General features: G+C 39.0%; 2 protein-coding genes across 2 annotated transcripts; both read left to right on the forward strand.

Annotated features, from left to right (window-relative positions):
- The first annotated feature begins 287 nt into the window (after window positions 1-287).
- On the forward strand, window positions 288-7,276 carry LOC129684140 (trypsin V-A-like). Its single transcript, XM_055617211.1, is given in 5 exon segments — window positions 288-327; window positions 3,549-3,711; window positions 5,015-5,265; window positions 6,473-6,606; window positions 7,127-7,276. Coding segments are annotated over 5 exon segments (738 nt in total).
- Window positions 7,277-14,216: 6,940 nt separating this feature from the next.
- Window positions 14,217-21,492, forward strand: LOC129684141 (cationic trypsin-3-like). Its single transcript, XM_055617212.1, has 5 exons — window positions 14,217-14,256; window positions 15,886-16,048; window positions 17,381-17,638; window positions 18,165-18,297; window positions 21,343-21,492. Exons 1-5 carry the CDS (start codon window positions 14,217-14,219, stop codon window positions 21,490-21,492), a joined length of 744 nt encoding a protein of 247 aa, XP_055473187.1.
- Window positions 21,493-21,811: the final 319 nt, after the last annotated feature.

The following is a 21,811-nucleotide window of genomic DNA, read 5'->3' on the forward strand; positions in this document are numbered from 1 at the left end:
CTGAGAATCTGGAAACTTGTAGCTGGAATCTGTGACCTCATACTAACATATTTCCCTTTTAGGAGGACTAGCTCCTACCAGGTGATTTGGAAACTTTCATTCTCATAACTTTCTGGGAAAATGTTATGTCTTTAATTATAATCCACCTATCATAGAATAGAATTCTAAATTTAAGTTTGTGACTTTCCAGTGAAATCACTTTTTGGCACCTGATACCATGGGTGTCATGGAAAGACGTGGAGGTATAACTATTTGTGTGGAAAAGCCTTTTTCTTACTGCCTCGTCCATGAAGAACTTCATCATTTTTACTCTCTTGGGAACTGTTGGTGAGTCTTCCAGATTAATGAATCTGAAAGTGTTAGAACTATTACTTGATATTTTCTACTGGGAAAGTCAACAGGGTTCATTGTTTGTGAGGGTTGAGAGCAAGAAGCTTAAAAGGTGGAGAAAGGAGTAGCCATGGTAGTATGTACCCACACTTATTATTGGTTAAATCTCACTTGTTGGAGGAAATTTATCATGTCAAGAATTGATTCAGAGAGGAGGGTTCATAAAGAAATGCAGATGTTTTGAACTCCTGAGTACATTCTAGGAATTTGGAAGAGAAGGAGAGATTAGTATACACACACACAAGCACACAAACACACACACGCACACTTCCATTGACTTCTAAGAATTCAGAGCTAGTAAGTGACTGAAAGTACTATGTACTTCTTGAAGGGCCAGTGATCACCACATCCTGAGTCTCCTAAAAGCTGAAGGGACAGTCATTTACCCAAGAAATCTTAACAATAAAAATATTTTATTTCTCATTGATGAAAGTTTGGGCTGTTTGAAGACAGCTTTTTAAGTGAACTCTCTCTAATATAAACTTATAAGTCATTCAGTTGTGATAAAATGAAAAATAAGCATTTTAATACTACTAAATTAATTTTTAATACTACTAAAATTTTATTGTTAAATTTTAATATTTAATTTTTCTATGTAAATCCAGTAGAAATGTAATACATTTGTTAACTTGATTAAAATTGTTCTAAAATTAAAGTATTGGAATAATAGGACGAATATTTTTTAATAAAATAGATGTGGGGCTGTGAAAAATCGTGATAGATAATTGTGAAGTATGAAAATGCTGAATGGGTCATTTGGTGTTAGAAAGAAAGTCAGCTAATACTGTAAAAGATTTTAGGTTACATAATTGGGAAGAGGGACTGCCCCTGACATAATCTGATTGGCCTGCTCTTTGATCACCTCCCTCTGAGGGGGGAGCAGCCTTACCAGGCCACAGAAGATGACAATGCAGCCACTCCTGAGGTGATCTGATAGACTAAGATCAGAAAGAAGGAGAGGAGGACCTCCCCTATCAGTAGACTTGGGGAGGGGCATGCATGAAGAAAGGGGAGGGAGGGTGGGATCGGGAGGGGAGAAGGGAGGGGCTTATGGGGGGATACAAAATGAATAAAGTGTAATTAATAAAAGTTAAAAAAAAGAAAGGGGGATAAGCAAAACAAAAACAAAAAAATTAAAAAAAAAAGATTTAAATGGATTTTTGTCTGTCATTCATGTTTGTGTACATGACAGTATTGTTCTGCTGAGATAACAAAAATTTCCCTATATAGTTCAAACTGTCCTGAAACTCACTATGTACCTGTTAGTCTAGAGCTCATATTTAGGGAAATGATAGGAAAATTTCATGTTAGACTCCAAGAGAAGATGACAGAATAAAAAGAATTCAAAACTATCATTTCTTTCTAGGAAAGAATATTCTTATATGGCTTTTAAATTTCCCCTATTAACTTATGAAGACAGCTTTTTTGTTGTAACATTTCATCAACTACCACAAACATACACCACAAAGATTACTGGGACGTTTACTCTTGTGAGGTAGTTGTGTGTGTGTGTGTGTGTGTGTGTGTGTGTGTGTGTGTGTGTGTGTGCACGCATGCGCGCAGGTGTACTCACCTATGGATGTGAAGACCAGATGTCGACTTTGTATATCTTTCCCTGTCATTGTCTATATTTTTGGAACAGGGTCTTTCACTGAACTTGAAGTTTTCTATTTTCAGCTTCACTGGCTGGCCAGTGGGGTCGGATTATCCTTCCTGTCTCCAGCTGCTCTCCTTCCCACCCAGCATTGGGGCTAGAGAGCACATCATCAGACCTGACCTCTATGAGGGTGTTAAGAGAGCTGAACTCAGATCCTCACGCTTTCACAGTAAATTGTGCCTACTGAGCATCTCCCCACTGCATACTACAAAGCTCTCTGTGCCTTTAAATGATTAGCTCTGCAGTGGTAGTAATAAGACATTTACTATTCAAAGAGCCTCTGATCTGCATAAATCTGTGGGTGCCTCTATGAGTTACAATGTGTATATATTATATATGTATGTATACATACACATACCTGTGTGTGTGTGTGTGTGTATATATATATATATATATACAGAGCATGAAGAAAGTAGGAAATAGTAAGATAGTAAGATCTGGAGAGGACAGGAGTTCCACAAGGAGAGCAACAGAACCAAAAAATTTGAGCACAGGAGTCTTTCCTGAGACTCATACTCCAACCAAGGACCATGCATGGAGATAACCTAGAACCCCTGCACAGATGTAGCCTATGGCAGCTAAGTGTCCAAGTGGGTTCCATAGTAATGGGAAGAGGGACTGCCTCTGACATGGACTGATTGGCCTGCTCTTTGATCACCTCCCCCTGAGTGGGGAGCAGCCTTACCAGGCCACAGAGGGAGACAATGCAGCCACTCCTGATGAGACCTAATAGACTAAGATCAGAAAGAAGGAAAAGAAGACCTCCCCTATCAGTGGACTTGGGGAGGGGCATGCATGGAGAAGGAGGGAGGGAGGGAGGGATGGGGAGGGGAGGAGGGAGGGAGTTATGGGGGGATACAAAGTGAATAAAGTGTAATTAATAAAAAAATTTAAAAATACATGGTTATTCATCATTATATAAGAAGGGTCTGGGTTCAAGGTGCAGAATAATGAATAATCAAATAGACAACCTAATGGCAGTTATATTAACTGCTCTTCTTACTATTGTGGCAAAACCAAACAGGGGCCATTTAAGGGAAGAAATATTATTTTGTCTCAGTTTGAAGAGTATGGTGAACCTTGTTAAGGAGGTTGTGCTGGGGATGACTCATAAAGGTGGTGGTGGGAGGGTAGGGCACCGGACTCCATTATCTGGCAGTCAGGAAGCAGAGACAGACAGAGCTGCTACTCATCAGGCTCTTCCCCTTCCCATTTTGTTCAGTCTGGATCTATATCCCACGGAATGGCACATCCATGTTTACAGTGTGTCCTCCTTTTACAGTTAGGCCTCTGTGGAGGTCACCTCACAAAGACACAGATGTGTCTTCCAGGTGATTCCAAAACCAGTCACGTTGTCAAGAAAAGTTAACCATCACACTGATGTCGTGTGTGAGAGAAAAGAACACTGTCATCTCTTTTGTCCTTAGTTTGAAATAAAGCTTCATGATGCATGACGTAACATGACAGACCAGTGTACCAGAGAGTAACCTTTCTCTCACAGCTGCTTCCCTCACTGAGGATAATGATGACAGAATTGTTGGGGGCTACACTTGTCAGGAGCATTCTGTCCCCTACCAGGTGTCACTGAATGCTGGGTCTCACATCTGTGGGGGATCCCTCATCACTGGCCAATGGGTACTGTCTGCTGCTCACTGCTATCATCCGTAAGTAGGCCAATATTCCAATTTTTATACTTTAAAATCACTTTTTCCTCAAAGCTTACCAAATTCAATTATGCTTGATAGATAAAGAATTCTGATCTTATGAGACTTATTAGTCATCCCACTGCTTTATTATGTATGATATTAATTTATTATAAAAGATGTCAACATGGATTGATATACTTAAAGTTCACTGCTGTCTTAATTATGGTACTAAAAAGATAGGAGGATGGTAGATGATAGATCACTAAAAGAGCTTTAGAATGTGAATCAAAGCCCTCATAATTATAGTTCATAAGTCATAAGAAAACAGAAGCTGTTAACAAATAATAATAATAATAATAATAATAATAATAATAATAATAATACTTCCAGTGCAACAGTACAAATAAAAGTAATCGAACTGTTCCTCTCGTTTATTTCTATCCCTCTGATTCTTGCTTTAGTGATCCCAACAAAGGAAGAACAGTGTTAGTCAATGCCCACCAAACTTCTTTTGGTAGGGTACATTTTGTTTCTATTCCTGTGCCTCCCAATTCTAAGATGATAGTAGGCTATGAGTCTCCACTAGCAAAGACTCTTAAGACGGAATTCTGTAACCTCTGCCAGGACTAGTAATGCGCACTTACTTCAGAGGTCCCGTGCTTAAACAGAGTGTAATGTTTATGCTCATGATTAAGAGGTGTTGGAGAAAAGAAAGGATATTCATGTAGGATACTTAAACTATTAATTTTTTTTTATTTTTTTGATAATATACTATAATTATGTAATTTCCCCTTCCCTTTCCTCATTTAAAACCCTCTACCCATATATCTTTCCTCAGTTTCTTTCAAATTCATGACCTCTTTTCTTAATTGTTATTATGATTGTGTTTGTGTGTGTGTGTGTGTGTGTAGTTTTGTGTGTATAGCCTGCTCAGTCCATATGTTACTTGTATGTTTTCTATATGTAGATATATGTGTATGTGTGTATATGCATGCGTATGGGTGTTTATGTATATGCATATGTGTGTATACATGTGTGTAAATGCATATACATATCATATACATGTATGTATACATATAGTATGTTGCTATAATGTTTTCAGGGCTGACTATTTGATATTGGTTAACCAATTAATAGACTCATCTCTTAGTTGCTTGTAGTTCTTTGTGTAGGGTTAGGGCCTCAGGGCTTTTCCCCAGTCAACCTTAGTGTGTCTGCTAGTATCATCCTTGTTCAGAGCTATACCCACAAAGTCTCCCCATCTTGACAGCCTAAATATGAGCTGAACAAAGACACTTAAACTTTTAATTTGTAAACCCAGCCAACTACAGGTGCGCCTTGGAGAACATAACATTCACAAAATTGAGGGTGTTGAACAGTTCATTGATGAAGCCAAGATGATCCCCCATCCTGGTTATAAGAATTGGGATTCTGATAATGACATCATGCTGATTAAGCTGAAGTCACCAGCTACCCTCAACTCTCAAGTATCTACTGTCTCTCTACCATAGTCTTGTCCTTCAGCTGGTACTGAGTGCCTTGTGTCTGGCTGGGGCGTTCTGAAATTTGGCTGTAAGTGTCTCTGTGATTACGTAAGTATTACATGTAAGGGCTGGAAGTGAAATGCACCTTAATGATGGAAGGAATTCTCATCCAAGGTATGGTTCTCAGAGGACAGCTTTGAACCTACCATTTGAAAAATAGCAGCTGAAGTTAAGAAAATTTCTCCAATGAGTCCAAAGAAACAGAAAATAGATGAACTTAGAAAGACTTCAGGGAGTTTAACTACATTTTATATTTAAGCTAAAAACTACCACTAGAGAAGGAATATAGGAGAGCCCAGTGTTGGCCTCAGTGCTGGCAAAAGCTTCTGGACTTGAGAGCAGTGGTTACTGATAGTAATGTCAGGGAAAGAGTAACTGATGAGTAAAATTATTTAGAAAACCTACCTTAAAACCTCCAAATTATATTGTTTTCTAAGTATTATATTATGAATGAGAAGGCAAACATGATAGACAGTGGAAGTGGCAGAAGAGAGGAAACGGGACAGGAGCCTACTGTAGTTGTCCTCTGAAAGACTCCACCCAGCTAGAGATCGCAGCAGATGCAGGGACTCGCAGCCAAACTTTGGTCAGGGAGTCTTACGGAAGAAGGTGGGGACTGAAGGACCTGGAGGGGACAGGAGCTCCATAAGGAGTCCAACAAAGCCAACAAATCTGGGCCCAGGTGGTCTTGCAGAGACTGATGCATCAACCAAGTGCCATGCATGGAGAGGAGCTAGATCCCTTGCTCAGTTGTATCCATGGGCAACTCAGTCTCCATGTGGGTTCCCTAGGGGGTAAGGGGAGCAGGGGCTGTCTCTGACATGAGCTCTTTGCCTGCTCTTTGATCACTTCCCCCTGGCAGGAGATCTTAGCAACCCACAGAGGAAGAGGATCCAGGCAGTCCTGATGGGACTGGATAGGCTAGTATTGGAGGAGGACTCCCTCTTTTAGTGGACTAGGGAAGGGGGATAGGGGAAGAAAAGTGAGAGAAGGTGGGTATGGGTGAGGGAGGGAGCTACAATTGGAACATAAAGCGAAAAATTTAAAAAAAATATATGCTTTATGTATGCATGCTTTGTCTGCATGTGTGTGTGTTGTACCCCATTCATGCCTGGTACTCCCAGAAACAAAGCTTTAAAAATGACAGATGCCCTTATAAAAATTAATAGGTAAAATAGGAAATAAATGTTAAGAGTAAGTCTGAATAATTTGATTTTCACCTTTACACTCTGCAGCCGAGAGTCCCTCCCTTCTTCAGGGTCTGGATGCTCCAGTCCTCTCGGAGTCTGTTTGTCACAAGGCCTATCCACGTCAGATCACTGACATGTTCTGTCTTGGCTTTCTGGAAGGAGGAAAGGACTCTTGTCAGGTGAGGGTTTTGTCTGTCTCTACCTGCCGATGTCTGTCATGAGATGGTCCATCTCTCTTACCCATGATATTTCTCATATGGAACAGAACTCTGTACCTGCATCTCAGTCTGAGAGGTGAAGAAGGGCTTTGAGAAAATGTGATTGTTTTCTCTTCATGATATGATGATGACTATTACGGGTAAAAGGCTAAAGAGCTGATGGTGTGTGAAATGTTTTACATTTCACAAGCAACCTTGTGTTGTGGTGAAAGAGACAGCTTGAGAGTCATATCAGACCACCGCAGTCCTCACTTGTTTTTGCACACCCGATCCCCAAATGACTGCAAGAAGAAAGAGGTGGGGTCATAAAAAGAATAGAGTTGTACAGATAGAGATACTGAATAGACTGACAACTGCATTTTTAAGGACAGCCAATGTTTTGTGGAGGATCAGTGGATCCCCAAGAACATGGAAGAACATGTTGAATGCCATTATCCCTCTTGGAATAACCAAGATTAACTGCCTTCCCTTTGTTTCTCAGTATGACTCTGGTGGCCCTGTGGTCTGCAATGGACAAGTCCAGGGTATAGTTTCCTGGGGTGCAGGCTGCACTTTGGAAGGGAAACCTGGTGTCTACACCAAGGTCTGCAACTACCTGAACTGGATTCATTAGACCATTGCTGAAAATTAAGTGCCATTATCTTTTCTGGTGTCACCTTTTGGCGAAATTCTTTCTCTGTCTAAAATCCATACTGGAATAAAACCTTTTTCTCTGCTCTAAATGTTTTGACTCTTGCTGCTAAGGAAGGAATTGGACAAAGTTGGTCAATTAAAGACAGTTTAGATGTTATTCAGTCATTCATGCAACCTAATCAGACAGTTTCACTGATCACATATTGTATTCCAGACTCTGTGTGAGACACTGAGGCTGAAATAGTCTCTTTAATAAAATTAGTCTTAATATATAATATTAGTCATGGTATAAATTTTGTTATAATACATGCTGAGTCATAATATATATAATTTATCATGTGCTACTGACTTTCTACAAAGTTCTGAGAATTAAAATCAATTACTAAAACTCACTCAAATTGTTATTAGAAAAATATCACAACACATAATCTGTGCTTATCCCCAATGCATTGCTCCTTGTGTAATATAATACTCACGTTGTCTTTCATCTTTAAACCATCCAATGTTTCCTGGAGATAGTAGAAAGGAAACCTCAACATTCAGAAATGTTTGGATTCACAAGTTTCTTGCATTTTCTAGTTTCACCTACTCTGATATTTCAGCTCTCCAGGGTCTTCCTGCATTCCAGTGCCCTCTGAAGAGGCTCTTCAATCCATTTTTCTAGTCATCTGTGAAACCCAGCCCAGAACAAAATCAGAAGCCCTGGGCAGAGAGTGAACCACAGCATACAAGTCTGCAGAGAGCAGATGAAATATTACAACCCAAAATATTTCTTGGGTTGTAAAGGGTTGCTTGGACTTTTCAGGCCTTGCTGAGATGTACCACCTCCTGTCCTTGGTTCCCTCATGTCTCTCTTTCAATTTGTCATTTTTTACATGAATCACCATGAAAAAGATTTGCAGATGAGGCTCAATTGAGTATTCCTAGGAATATCTGGCACAAGACAAAAGAAAGGACATAATGGTACCTGAGCAAAAATCTTTGAGTGAATGGGTCAGGCTTAATGTGGAAAAATAAGCCTAGACAGAAAAGTGAGGCAATCATACTAATGTAATCAGCTCAGACTACTATAACAAAATCCTCATGGGCTGGAAATCTTCAACAACGCAGAGTTTCATATTTATGGATGCAATTGAATCCTAGATTAAGGTATTTGTAAGTATAGTTTCTAAGGAAGGCTGGTTTTCTGGTTTTCTACTATATCCATAATCTTTTGGTATAGATGAGAGGAGTGAATCCAATTTAATGGTGACAATTTTTCAGCTTTGTTTCTGAGTTGATTTATCTAAAGACATTACTGTACAACCATCCTGTAGTTTAGTTTTTCTTGTCCTTGGCTACATAGATAGGCCTATCCTTATTGTTGATCCCACATCACAGGGGATGTAGTGAAAGACTGGGAGTAAGCACTGTAACTCCTTCTGGCACGTTTGAGCAACGCGGAAATTTAAAAAGAGCTGAATTCAGACTATCTGGAGTTCACTTTTGCGGTTAGTCTCATCTGCTCTGTAAGCCAAAGCCTACAACAACCAGATGCTCTCACACGAGCTGTAGCACATCTGTACTATTTAACACACAATATGTTACATCAAAAATAAAACCAAAACATAGAAGATCAAAAAAGCATTCAGTTTTCATAGCTTAGAATTGAGAAACATTTTTGTAAAACTTTTTCACAAAAGATATCCAGATACCCAAAAAAAAGCCAGCCTGTTTGTAAAATTACTTAGCTCTCTAAGATAACTGCAAAGGAGAAAATACATATAGATACCAACAGTCACTGGGTAAGCATGCTAAACACAAACACATAACTATGTCATATTCCTATGGATATCAAACAATCCATGAAAATATTAAAATTCATCTATAAATATAGTTCTGTGTATTTTTTTAATTCCTGGGTCCCTCCAGAAATCCTATTAATTTCTAGGCTAAAACATATAATTTCAAGTTTTAGCAAATACGTTAAAGGTTTGAGGCACAAATTTTAACAGGATCATTGTAATATGAAAACTTTGTCACTTGACAGACTTATTTCTCTTCCTAAGACAGTCACACGGAGAATTCTGATCATTAAGCAAGTTAACTAAGCACAAAAAAAAAGGTAATATTATAATTTTAGTAAGTTGGTTCTCCAAGCAAACCTTCTCATTTCAGTACAGTTTAATTTTGGAACCAGAATCCTGTTCCAAAGTAATGCTGGCACTGAGGAGGTTAAGATTGGGAAGTACCAGTTCACAGCCACTGGTGTTCTGGGCCACATGCAAGGCTCTGTTTCCACAAAACAAACAAGTCTGACAATACTTACATTATCTTCTCAGTTCCTACAGAAGCTTATGATTTTCGCCAACCAATCACACAGCATCTTCAAACTTTAATATCCTCAAAAGCATATCCATAGAGCTAGGGCCACTGCTCAGTGCTGACAAGCACTTGCTGTTCTTACACGGACCCCTGCACTCACAGCTCTGGCTCCAGTAGTTGTAACATACTCTTCTGGCCCCCACGGGAACCCATATCTATGTGATGCATACAGAGACACATATACATAGAACAACAACAACAACAATAATAATAATAATAAACATGCTCTTTAAAAGTGTTTTAATCTTTCATAGCTTGTCTAAACTCTCATTTTGTCTTTTTTTTGGTTATTATGAGATTACAGTAAATGTAGCTTTCAGAGAATAATCAAATCATCTAGTGAATATTGTTTGAGTTAACAATTCTATATCTTAAAGTTACTAAAAAATTGAAACATTAAGGATTTCTATTTACACATGTGTGTTCTGTGTCTATTCACCAAGTTTATCTCTTCTTAGGAATTCTAACTGTTCATGGAAAAACTTGAGGCTTTAAATAGATCTAGGACGTCATTATTTAGGTATTTTGTTTGTATTTCTGTTTCTACTGTTTATTAAATTAATCTTAACTGAAAATCTATATGCAAAATCGTAAGATAAGCAATTGTCCTATTTTCATCTTGCAATTTTTACCTAATCTTTTCTGTCCTGTAGGATAGACACAATATAATTTACAATTGTCATTTGCAAGTTTTCTGTAATTATGCCTATTATCCACGAGAGACCATCATCTCTGTAGCTCCATACTTATTTAAATCTCTCACATTCATCATCAGAGGTGACTATACCGTACCTCTATAGTCATCATTCCAATGATGACTACTGTCAAATGCCTGTTATTGCTTATCCTGGAGTCATAGCTTGCAAACAGATTTAATAGCAGTCTTACAGGATGTGGGGGGGGGGGAGGGGAAGGAATCCTTTAAAAAAAGAAAAGAAACGAAAGGAAAAGAAAAGAAAAGAAAAGAAAAGAAAAGAAAAGAAAAGAAAAGAAAAGAAAAGAAAAGAAAAGAAAAGAAAAGAATTTCCCTGAACCCTGAGTGTGTGTTATGGCTACCGCAGTCTTAGCTTCTGCTTTCCTGGGTTATACTAGGGATCCATATACAAGCATGGGCTCTCCTCATCCTGCCTATACCCATCGCAATACTGGTCTGAATCTCGGAAACCTTGGTACTTGCTTATCTCTGAATTGATCACCTCTCATGGGCAGGGCATGTTCAGAGCTGTCTGTTGCATGATAAGGAAGGCACTCCGGCTGGTGTCTCTCCGGTAGAATCCCAATCTCTAGCTCAGCTGAAAGAACAATCATCATGGTCAATACCCGGAAATGCCAGATAGAATTCTACTGTTACCTGGAGACTCTTCACTGAGAGGCGGGGAACTGAGCAGGAAACCCAGGTCCTCAAACTCAGCATAACTAAAACCTCTCAACCTGTCTGGATTGCTGGGCTAACGTGGTATGTGCACTGTACTGATATCTAATTATCTAACGAATCCCTTAATGGCGTCTTCTGTCACATCAGAGGCCACATTCCCCAGGCAAGCAGTGTGTCGAGTGTCAATTGGGATGATCGCACCAGTCGATGGGTTCTGCAGCAGCTTCATGGAGCACTCAGAAGGGTGTTTGGAGGCGCCTAACACACCCTGCCATCATTTCCGCCACAAATTGTTGACAAATTCCCTTCCAGGTCATCTGCGTCTTCAGCCCAGCTGACTGATTTGGGGACAGAGACACTCCACAATCCATCATTCTCAGCCAAAAAGACTACTAGGGAGATGGTCTTTTCTTCTTATCTGTCTCTTTTGCTGAAGCCATCATGCTATGCAGGTATTTTTAAGGCTGTCTCCTTAAATAAGAGCCCTACAAAGTGAAATACAGTTATCAAGCTTAGCTACATTTTTAATAAGCCAACAGTATTATAGAATGTAATCTATTTAAGTTTGTCCAAGTTATACAAACAATGAAAACCACTTTTTACACTTTCAGTTTATGAGCTGTTATTTATTTTTAAGTCACTTAAGGACTATTTAAACCCTGTATGAAGAATACTGTTGATTTTGTGTATTATAAAGATTCCTGACATTTTTTCAGACATGTAACTACTTTAAAAAGTAAATTCTTATTTTGGAAGATTTATTTATTTTTATTTTAAGTATGTAAAGATTTGCTTGCACTTATGCTTGTGCACTATCTGCCCTCAGAGCTTTGACAACATCTTCCTATCTTCTGGAAACCAAACCTAGGTCTCCTGCAAGATCCGCAAATGCTCTTAAGAGTTGAGCCATCTTTTCAAGCCCAAGAAATAAGGCGTTAACAGAGTCAGTGATCACCAAAACATCTTTTCATGTAAAATCTTTTAAATCATAAATTTATAAACAACTATAATTTTGGAGAGTCCTTTTACATATCTATGACCTAATAAGTGCAGATCTGGTGTCTCAATTTTATTATGTTTTTATTTTACTTATTAAAATATTATGCAAAGATTTAGAGAGTTTAGGGTACATGTGTTTAATACATGCAAAATGAACAATGTATGTATTCTTTTGTACAATATATATTGCATGTGGACCTTCAATGTACAAATGGCCACTAATTTTTTTTGACATTCTGATTTTGTAAATCCTATTTTTAAATATCTAAACCTTGTCTACATCTATGTGCCTTGAGTAAGCAACCCATTTGCTGCTATCCGTAGAAGTGAGAAAAATGGCTGCAGATCAGGGGGTAGTTTCTCTACAGTCACCAACACTATCCCTTTAAACTTGTAAGCAGTTTGTTGTAGTTACTTGTTTGATACTTTGATAAAACACCTTGACAAAAACAGCTTCAGGGAGAATGAATTTGCTTTGGTGACAGTTCTATACAGCCTCTTTGGGAAGACTTGGAGGCAGAGTAAGACAGAGCACTCTGCCTCAGCAGTCTGGAAGCAGAGAGCAAGACCAGGAAGTACAGCCAGGAAATAAAACCTCCAAACCCAACAGCAGTGGTTGCTTTTTCTGCCTCCTACAGTTTGCATCATGTTTACCAGTAACACCACTCTCTGGCACCAAGCATTCAAATACATACGCCTACAGGGAATGTTTCACATTCAAAGAGCAGTGAGCCTTCAGACCTTAATTTTTGTCAATGTGGGTGGCCTCCTGTTTTACACAGCCAGTGATTCTAAATTTCACTACAGAAGTAGAAAAAAAGAAGTTAATATATATGAACTATTACTATATAGCTATAATGCTAATAGTTGCTAGTTTCTTCCTTAATAGGTGAAATTGCTTCCTAAGTATATGTGCCTTCAAAAAAGCAAAGCTTTAAAGAACTCTATCAAATTTGTGTGCTCCAAACTAAACTTGGGAGTTGTTCTAGCCTTTTCTCAGGCTTCATTCTTGTGCTCTGAACTGCATGAAGATAATTTGAGATGATCAGGCACTGTGTGCTCTAAGCAGTACCACTCTAATAATTAGAAGTATTGGTCACTGAGAGAGTACAGCTGTATACAAATAGAACACATTCTACTTTATTTGTACACTTTTTTCTTTTTGTGTGTGTTTGCATATTTTAAAATTTTTATTATTAGGACATTTTTATCTCTGAGGGTACAAAATTAAATTAGTTTATGTTTCAAAGTCCTATTATTGAATAATTATGTCATTTTTTAAAACTGAAGCAATAGTTTAAATGTATTTATAAAGGGATAATATGAATGACTTGCTGGTCTTGACATAATACTTTCAACCATAATTTTTATCTTAAATGCTACATGAGAAACAACAGTAGGGGTTTGTCAAGTGCAAAAAATTTCAAAATTTGAACCATAGCTGCTCTAAGCTTTTTGCCATCCAGTGACAGGGGGCAAGTAAAACCAAAACACAGAGTGTTTTATAAGTGATGACTTCAGAGAAAACTGTTCAAAGGGGGGACTTTGTCACAAAGTGATGATATAACACCCATGCTGGCACACAACTGTAATTTCAGCACTCAGCAACCCAAAACAGTAGAATTGCACAGACTGGCCTTGAACTCGTTACCTAGCCCAGGGTGATATCAAACTTAGTTCCTCTAACAAATAAAAGTAAGCATGAATTTATTGGATCAGAACTACCCTCAGTTTTTCTAACAAATGAATCATTCATTACATTACATTTAATTGTATGACATGTGTCTATAAAATCGATAAAAGTACATAATTGTGAAGCAGCTCTTAGTTACAGACCAATGGTACAAGAGTAACATAGTCCTTTGGGCAAAAGGACTACCAAAATCTTGTATTTTTATCTGGGAATCCAGAAACATACAGCTGTGCATGATGAGCTGCATACAACCTCTTTCTTTTTGCAATGAACGCTTCCCACCAGGTGGGTTGGCAACTTCCAGGCATCTCAGAAAGTAGGAAATGCTTACCTGTGGTCCTGTATTATCTTTCATCTGCCACAGACTTGCCTTTTTTTTCTCACTTTACAGTGAAATATCTTTTCTGGCACCTATGGCCCTGAGTGTCAATGACAAATCTGGAGGTATAAGTAGCTGTGGAGAAAAAGCCTTTATCCTGTTTTCCAGTGCAGAACTAGTAAGCAGCCATGAAAACCTTCCTCTTCCTGGTTCTCCTTGGAGCTGCTGGTAAGTCTTTCAAAAGAATGCATCAGCAGATATATACTTTGCGTATAAATGTGTGGTTTGTTCTTAGAAATCAACAATGGTTGTTGAATATAGGGTCTGAAAGCAAGGTGGTTGAAATGTAGGAAAATTAGTATGTAGCATTTGTGTTTATAAATGGCTACATTTTTATCAGGGACAGTTTATGCAAACTAACTGTCCACAGTTTGAGGCATAGAGATGCAGGACGTGTTCTGAACTTCCAGGCATTCTCTCTTAATAGGAGGAGGAAAGGAAACAGCAGTTCACATAAAAGAAGTGTTGGTCCTGATCTCTAAGACATGGAGTTGATGACTAAAACTAATGTGTTCCCTGAAGATGCCATGAGCCTGTAAGCCTGAGTCTCCTGAAGACTGAAGAGCTGGTTATTTACTAGGGGCAAGGGATCTGACTTGGCCTAGAAATCATATGAATCACAGATTAAAACTTAACCTGTGTTTTGAGAAACCTGTTGATGAATTCGTATTGGTATAAAGTCACACGTCATTTGAGTGTGAGAAAAAAGAGGGAATTGTCTATTTCAGTGTTAGTACTACCAAATTTTTATTACTAAAACTTTATATTAACTTTTCTCACATTGAACAAGCATAATTTATTACAAGCCTTGAAACTTCTCTCTCAAATTATGCATTTAAATATTAGAAAGCAAAGATCACACACCACAATTAAAGGAACTCATAGTTACAGGAAATCAGAAATCATAACAAAAATGCAGGTCATAGTTCCCAACCTTAAATATGACAATGAATAGTGGCGAGATAATCAGGATAAAGGGAAAGATCAGGGAAGGGCAGTGTGGTGTTCTATAAAATGCTCAAATAGACACTTCAGGATAGATTCAAAGAAAAAGTTGGCAAAATAAAATTCAAAACAATTATTTCCTTCAGAGGTAGAATATACTTACTCATGTGGTTTCTGCAAATTCCATTTCTATTACCTCATGGAAACAGCTAGTTCACACCAACGTGTCATCACCTGCTATAAGCAAACACACCCGGCGAGTTACTGTGCAGTAACTTTTACTTATTTGCATGGGTGTCGAGTCCAATACTATACTAAAAATAATATCTATATCCTAAATCAATGTTGTAAGACATTTGTTTTTTAATAGTCTCCTCTGTGTGTGAATGCCCTTATATATGTGTGTGTGAATATGTATTTGTAAGAATACAATGTTTGTCAAGCCTAAAGCATTATCTAACGGTGAATCTTCCTTGTATAAAGAACTTCATATAAGAGGCATATAATAATAAGTTATAAAAATATCTACATTGAAGCTAGTGGTAATGGTGCATACCTTTAATCTAGCATTCAGGAGGCAAAGGTAGGTAGGTCTCTGAGTTTGAGGCCAGCCTAGTCTACAGAGTGAGTTCTAGGACAGCCAGGGCTACACAGAGAAACCCTGTCTCAAAAACAAAAATTACACTGAAATAAAACACTAAAAAGAAAACAACTACATACCTGAAATCAACATTTCCTGATTTGCTGATGACAGAGAACACTGTCGTCTCCTGTGTAATTAGTCTGCATAAACTTTGTGGAACAGAAATCAATGACAGATCTGTATAACAGTCTCTGCTTCTTCCCTAACAGCTGGTATCCCCATTAATGAAAATGATGACCTGCTTATTGGAGACTTCAAATGTAGGAACAACTCTGTCTCCTACCGGGTATCCCTGAATGCTGGCTACCACTTGTGTTCAGGCTCTCTTATCAGTGACCAATGGGTATTAACTGCTGCTCACTGCTACAAGCCGTAAGTTTCCAATATTCACAGTCCTAAATTCTAAGGTTGCTTTTCCCTTTGCTTCATAGAAGGGTAAACAAAAGGCAGTAATATGTTTGATGAGTGAAATAATTTTTATATTTATCATTTACTTGGGGTGGGGCAATGTGGAGGTCAGAGTACAATTTTCTAGAGTTGATTCTTTCCTTCTCCCATATGGGTCCCAGGAATCAAACGCAGATCATCAGGCTTAACAACAAGCACCTTTACCTACTGAGCCATTTTGCCAGCTCCCTTGATGGATTAAAGAAGGATAAGTCAGGGTCTACACGTCTTTAGTAGTCATAAGAAATTTATGAGCAATGACAGGTGTTGCCTTTGGGTCTTACAGATATTTTTCTAAATAATGAAGTAGTTTTAAAAAATCTGAAGCCTGGCTGCAAAGTCTTCCTCTGTGGTCTATGAGGGCTATTCCTCCCTCGGTAGAGGGGCGGGAAGGTCAAAGAGCCAGACATTGAGTTCATATCAGAAATAGTCCCTGTTCCCCTTACCCCTTACTAGGGAACACATTTGGTTACTGAGCTACCATGGGCTACATCTGAGCAGAGGGTCTAGGTTATATCCATACATGGTCCTGCTACATCTGAGCAGAGGGTCTAGGTTATATCCATACATGGTCCTTGGTTTGAAGATGCCTGATAAGCTAGGGTCAGATGAAAGGGAAGGAGGTCCTCCCCTATCAGTGGACTTGGAAAGGGTTAGGGAGAAGATGAGGGAAGGAGGATAGGATTAGGAGGAAAGGAGGGAGCAGGATACAGCTTGGATACAAAGTTAATAAACTGTAACTAATATTAAAATTTAATTAAAAAAAAAAACCTGAAGCCATATACATGGTCTTAATAGTTATACCTCAGCCATGACTATAAAAATGTCATATGAAGTAATAAAATGTACCATATTCCTATTATAACATTAAAAAGGAAAATTTGTTCTGTGCTCTAAATATTTTCTATCTCTGGCTTTTTTCTCACTTTCCTATAAAACTTTGTTACAAAAACCCATAAGAGAAATAGTGAGTGCTAATCGTTCTTCTCCAATGCCATTTCTACCCCCTTCTGCTTTGTGTGGGGGCACTTTCCTCCATCTTGAATTCTGAGGAGACAGTGGGCTCAGAGTCTGCACCAGCAGTGTCGCATAAAGAGCACTCCAACTGTGCCTAGGAAAGGAGTAACTGGTGCTTCCTAACGTGTAACTAACTGAGTTCAAGAATAGGGTGGCGTTTATGTTTATGTTCATGGTTAAAGGTTGAGGAAAGAACTCCAAAACAGATATTTAGAAAACTGTTAATCCTTATAAATATAGCCAAATACAGGTCCGACTGGGAGAAGTCAACATTCATGAAATTAAGGGTGCTGAGCAATTTATTTCCGCGGCCAAAATCATCCCTCACCCCAACTACAACAATGGCACCACTGATAATGACATCATGCTGATTAAACTGACCTCACCAGCCACCATTGACTCTCATGTGTCCACAGTCTCTCTGCCAAGCTCCTGTCCATCGGCTGGTACTAAGTGCCTGGTGTCAGGCTGGGATGACACAGTGAGCATTGGACGTAAGTGTTCCCTAAAACATAAGCTTTAACTGTAAGAACCCCCAGACATGTAAGGCTCATGGTGTGTGCCTGGTTCACATACTCACTCAAAGTGCATTGCCCTAAAGGCAATTTTAGACCCACATATACTATTAAATGTTAAAAAGTCTGGTTTGCTGAGATGATATAAAAGATAAGATGAAAATTATTAGAAAGAGATCAATGTATTTAATTTACATATAATTGGTGGTTATCATAGAATTAGGTACTAGGTGATATACAACTCACTAAGGGATTCAGTTCAGCCTGGAACATAGCTTAAGAAAAAGTCTCTGGGCTTCAGATCTATCGCCACTAACATTTGCGTCAAAGAAAAAAAGAACTGGCTGGTTAGATTTTTTGAAAAATCTTTCAGGAAACCTCCCAAATTCTAAGATCCAGCTAAATTTAATGAAACCAGAAAGTATTGCGAGAGAGAAGTGAGAGTAGGAAAGAAATATCATGGGTCACTGTGGATAATTTTCCATTTCTGCTCTTCACTCCACAGATAGCTTCCCTTCAGGTCTTAATTGTCTGCACATTCCCATCCTGTCAGACCCTGTTTGCCACAGTGCCTACCCACATCTTATTACAAGGAATATGCTCTGTGTCAGCTTCCTAAATGTGCGAAAGGACACTTGCCAGGTATGTTTGTTTTCCTCCTCTGTCTAGCTCATCAGTCTCACCCCTACTCACATGTTTCTCCATGTGAAACGAAGAAGACTCGAATTCTATATCTAAGAACTAGGGTGAAAAATGGCTCAATGGATAAATCACTTGCTCAAGAAGGACAGGAGCTGAAATTTGGTCCTCGGAATCCACAATCCACTTAAAAGCCAACAGGCTCAGCAGCAACTTGTAATGCTAATGCTAGAGACACAAATACAGGGGGGAACTTCTTGAGCAAGAATCAACAAGCTCAGAGGAGAGCTTTGCAGCCAGTCCTGAAGATACCTGATAAAACAGGATCAGATGAATGGGGAGGAGGTCCCCCCTATTAGTGGACTTGGCAAGGGGCATGGTGGAGATGAGGGAGGGAGGGAGGGACTGGGAGGGAATGAGGGATCTGGACACAGCTGGGATACAGAGTTAATAAAATGTAACTGATAAGAAAAAAATAAAATTCAAAAAAAAAAAGAATCAACAAGCTCAACAAGGGACTGTATTGATAAGTAAAAATGGAGCACAGTGAAGGAAGTCATCCAACATCAGCCTTAGGCCTCCATCACCCGATCACACGCATGCATGTGCTACCATCTACACACTCATCTACAAAACCACAAACACATGTGCACACACGCTCCACATACACACACACAAATTTAAATTTTCTGAGGTTGAATCCGAAAGGTGAGAAACAGCTTTATCATACACTGCAAGCTTTCTGTTTGTGATGTGGTGGTTAGCATTGGTGGTCTTATACCACAGCAACAGTGCGGTCCAGACAAGACACACAGGCAACATGTTGCAGGAAACCGTTGTGGAAAGGAAGAACTGGTGAGGCAATCTTTTTATTTATTATTTATTTATTTGTTTGTTTGTTTGCTTGTTTGTTTTTAACTTTTATTAATTACACTTTATTCATTTTGTATCCCCCCTGTGGTTCCCTCTCTCCTCCCCTCCAGTTCCCACCCTTCCCTCCTTTCTGCATGCATGCCCCTCCCCAAGTCCACTGATAGGGGAGGTCCTACTCTCCTTCTTTCTGATCTTAGTCTATCAGTTCTCATCAGAAGTGGCTGCATTGTCAGGGTTCTAGGTGAGGCAATCTTAAATCTCTCCAGTCTTCACCTCTTATTGCCTCAACAGAACTGGGACAGAAAGAAGTGGGGCCATTAAAAAGTGTATCAGTGGTATAGCTGGATCTTGAGGAAGCAATATTCCTAGCTGTCTGAGGAAGCACCAGATTGCTTTCCAGAGTGGCTGTACAAGTTTGCATTTCCACCAGCAGTGGAGGAGGGTTCCCCTTTCTCCACAACCTCTCCAGCATGTGTTGTCACTTGAATTTTTGATCTTAGCCATTCTGATGGGTGTAAAGTGAAATCTTAGGGTTGTTTTGATTTGCATTTCCCTAATGGCTAATGACATTGAGCATTTCTTTAAGTGTTTCTTTGCCATTCTACATTCCTCTATCAAGAATTCTCTGTTTAGCTCTGTACCTTATTTTTTTTATTAGATTACTTGATTTGTTGCTGTTTAACTTCTTGAGTTCTTTATATATACTGGATATTAGTCCTCTGTCAGATATAGGGTTGGTGAAGATCCTTTCCCAATCTGTAGGCAGTCATTTTGTTCTGATGAAACTATTCTTTGCTTTACAGAAGCTTGTCAGTTTCATGAGGTCCCATTTATTGATCGTTGCGCTTACAGCCTGTGCTGTTGGTGTTCCGTTCAAGAAGTTATCTCCTGTGCCAATGAGTTCAAAGCTCTTCCCCACTTTTTCTTCTAAGAGGTTTAGTTTATCTGGTTTTATATTGAGGTCTTTGATCCACTTGGACTTTAGTTTTAAGTATGGATCTATTTGCATTTTTCTACATGCAGACATCCAGTTAGACCAGCACCAATTGTTGAAGATGCTGTCTTTTTTCCATTGAATGGTTTTGGCATCTTTGTCAAAAATTAGGTGTCCATAAGTGTGTGGATATATATCATGAAATTTGCAGCTAAATGGTGGGATCTGGAAAAGATCATCCTGAGTGAGCTATCCCAGAAGCAGAAAGACACACATGGTATATCCTCACTAATATAGACATATAATATAGAATAAACCTACTAAAATCTGTACACCTAAAGAAACTAATCAAGAGGAAGGAGTCTTGCTAAAATGCTCATTCTTATCCAGAAAGGCAAAGAGGATGGACATCAGAAGAAGGAGAAAACAGGGAACAAGTGAGGAGCCTGGCACAGAGGACCTCTGAAAGGCTTTGCCCTGCAGACTATCAATGCAGATGCTGAGACTTATGGGCAACCTTTGAGCAGAGTGCAGGGAATCTTAGGAAAGAAGTGGGAAACAGTAAGATCTGGAGAGGACAGGAACTCCACAAGGAGAGCAACAGAACCAAAAAATCTGAGCACAGGGGTCTTTCTTGAGACTGACACTCCAACCAAGGACCATGCATGGAGATAACCTAAGACCCCTGCACAGATGTAGCCCATGGCAGTTCAATATCCAAGTGGATTCCATAGTAATAGGAACAGGAACTGTCTTTGACATGAACTGATTGTCCTGCTCTTTAATTACCTCCCCCCGAGGGAGAAGCAGCATTACCAGGCCACAGAAGAAGACAATGCAACCACTCCTGATGAGACCTAATTGACTAGGATCAGAAGGAAGGAAAAGAAGTCCTCCCCTATCAGTGGACTTGGGGAGGGGCATGCATGCAGAGGGTGGAGGAAGGGAGGGATGGATTGGGATGGGAGGAGAGAGGGAACCACAGGGGGGATACAAAGTAAATAAAATGTAATTAATAAAGATTATTAATTAACTTTACAAACAATCAACTTTACAAACAAAAAGAAAATTACAGGAAAAAAAAAAGTGTATCAGTGATATACTCAGACAATTGTGTGCTAGACTTCCAGGATTAAAGTGAAGGGGTTAAGAGATAGCCGTAGGATCATGAAGGGCAACCTCAAATCTCAGCCTTTCTTTGAGTCTCATCAAGAACCCTAACTGTTTTTCTTCTTGTTCAGTATGACTCTGGTGGCCCCATGGTCTGCGATAAACAACTCCAAGGTGTTGACTCCTGGGGCAGTAACTGTGATGAGAAAGGGAAACCTGGTGTCTACACCAAGGTGTGCAACTACCTGGACTGGATTCAGCAGACCATTGACGCCAACTAAGCATCTCTCCTAAGCCATCCTTCATAGTCAACTTCACTTTGTACTGGGCCTGAGATGGGTATGGAAATAAAAGCATTATGTTCTGCCATACACTTGTCTATGAATTGTCTTTGTTCGATAATAACGAACTTTCTCTTCAAACTTGTCATTTTCTTGAGGTATGCAATCACTGGTAAAATTGTCCATGTTTCAGTAGATAAGTTTCTATGTATGGCAGGAATTTATAATTAAACTTAATGATATTTTTTAAAAAGATACCAACATAGTCAAGTTTTTTTTGGAAGAAGGATTTCATCAGGATAGAATAAGAGTGGATAAT

The sequence above is a fragment of the Psammomys obesus genome, unplaced genomic scaffold (genome assembly GCF_907164565.1).
Source record: "Psammomys obesus unplaced genomic scaffold, mPsaObe1.curated_primary_1811, whole genome shotgun sequence".
Classification (NCBI taxonomy): domain Eukaryota; kingdom Metazoa; phylum Chordata; class Mammalia; order Rodentia; family Muridae; genus Psammomys; species Psammomys obesus.

Coding starts and splice junctions, on each gene's coding strand:
- LOC129684141 (XM_055617212.1), top strand. CDS start 14,217: ATGAAAACCTTCCTCTTCCTGGTTCTCCTTGGAGCTGCTG. Junction 16,049..17,380: donor GCTGCTCACTGCTACAAGCC/GTAAGTTTCCAA, acceptor TTATAAATATAG/CCAAATACAGGTCCGACTGG. Junction 18,298..21,342: donor TGCGAAAGGACACTTGCCAG/GTATGTTTGTTT, acceptor CTTCTTGTTCAG/TATGACTCTGGTGGCCCCAT.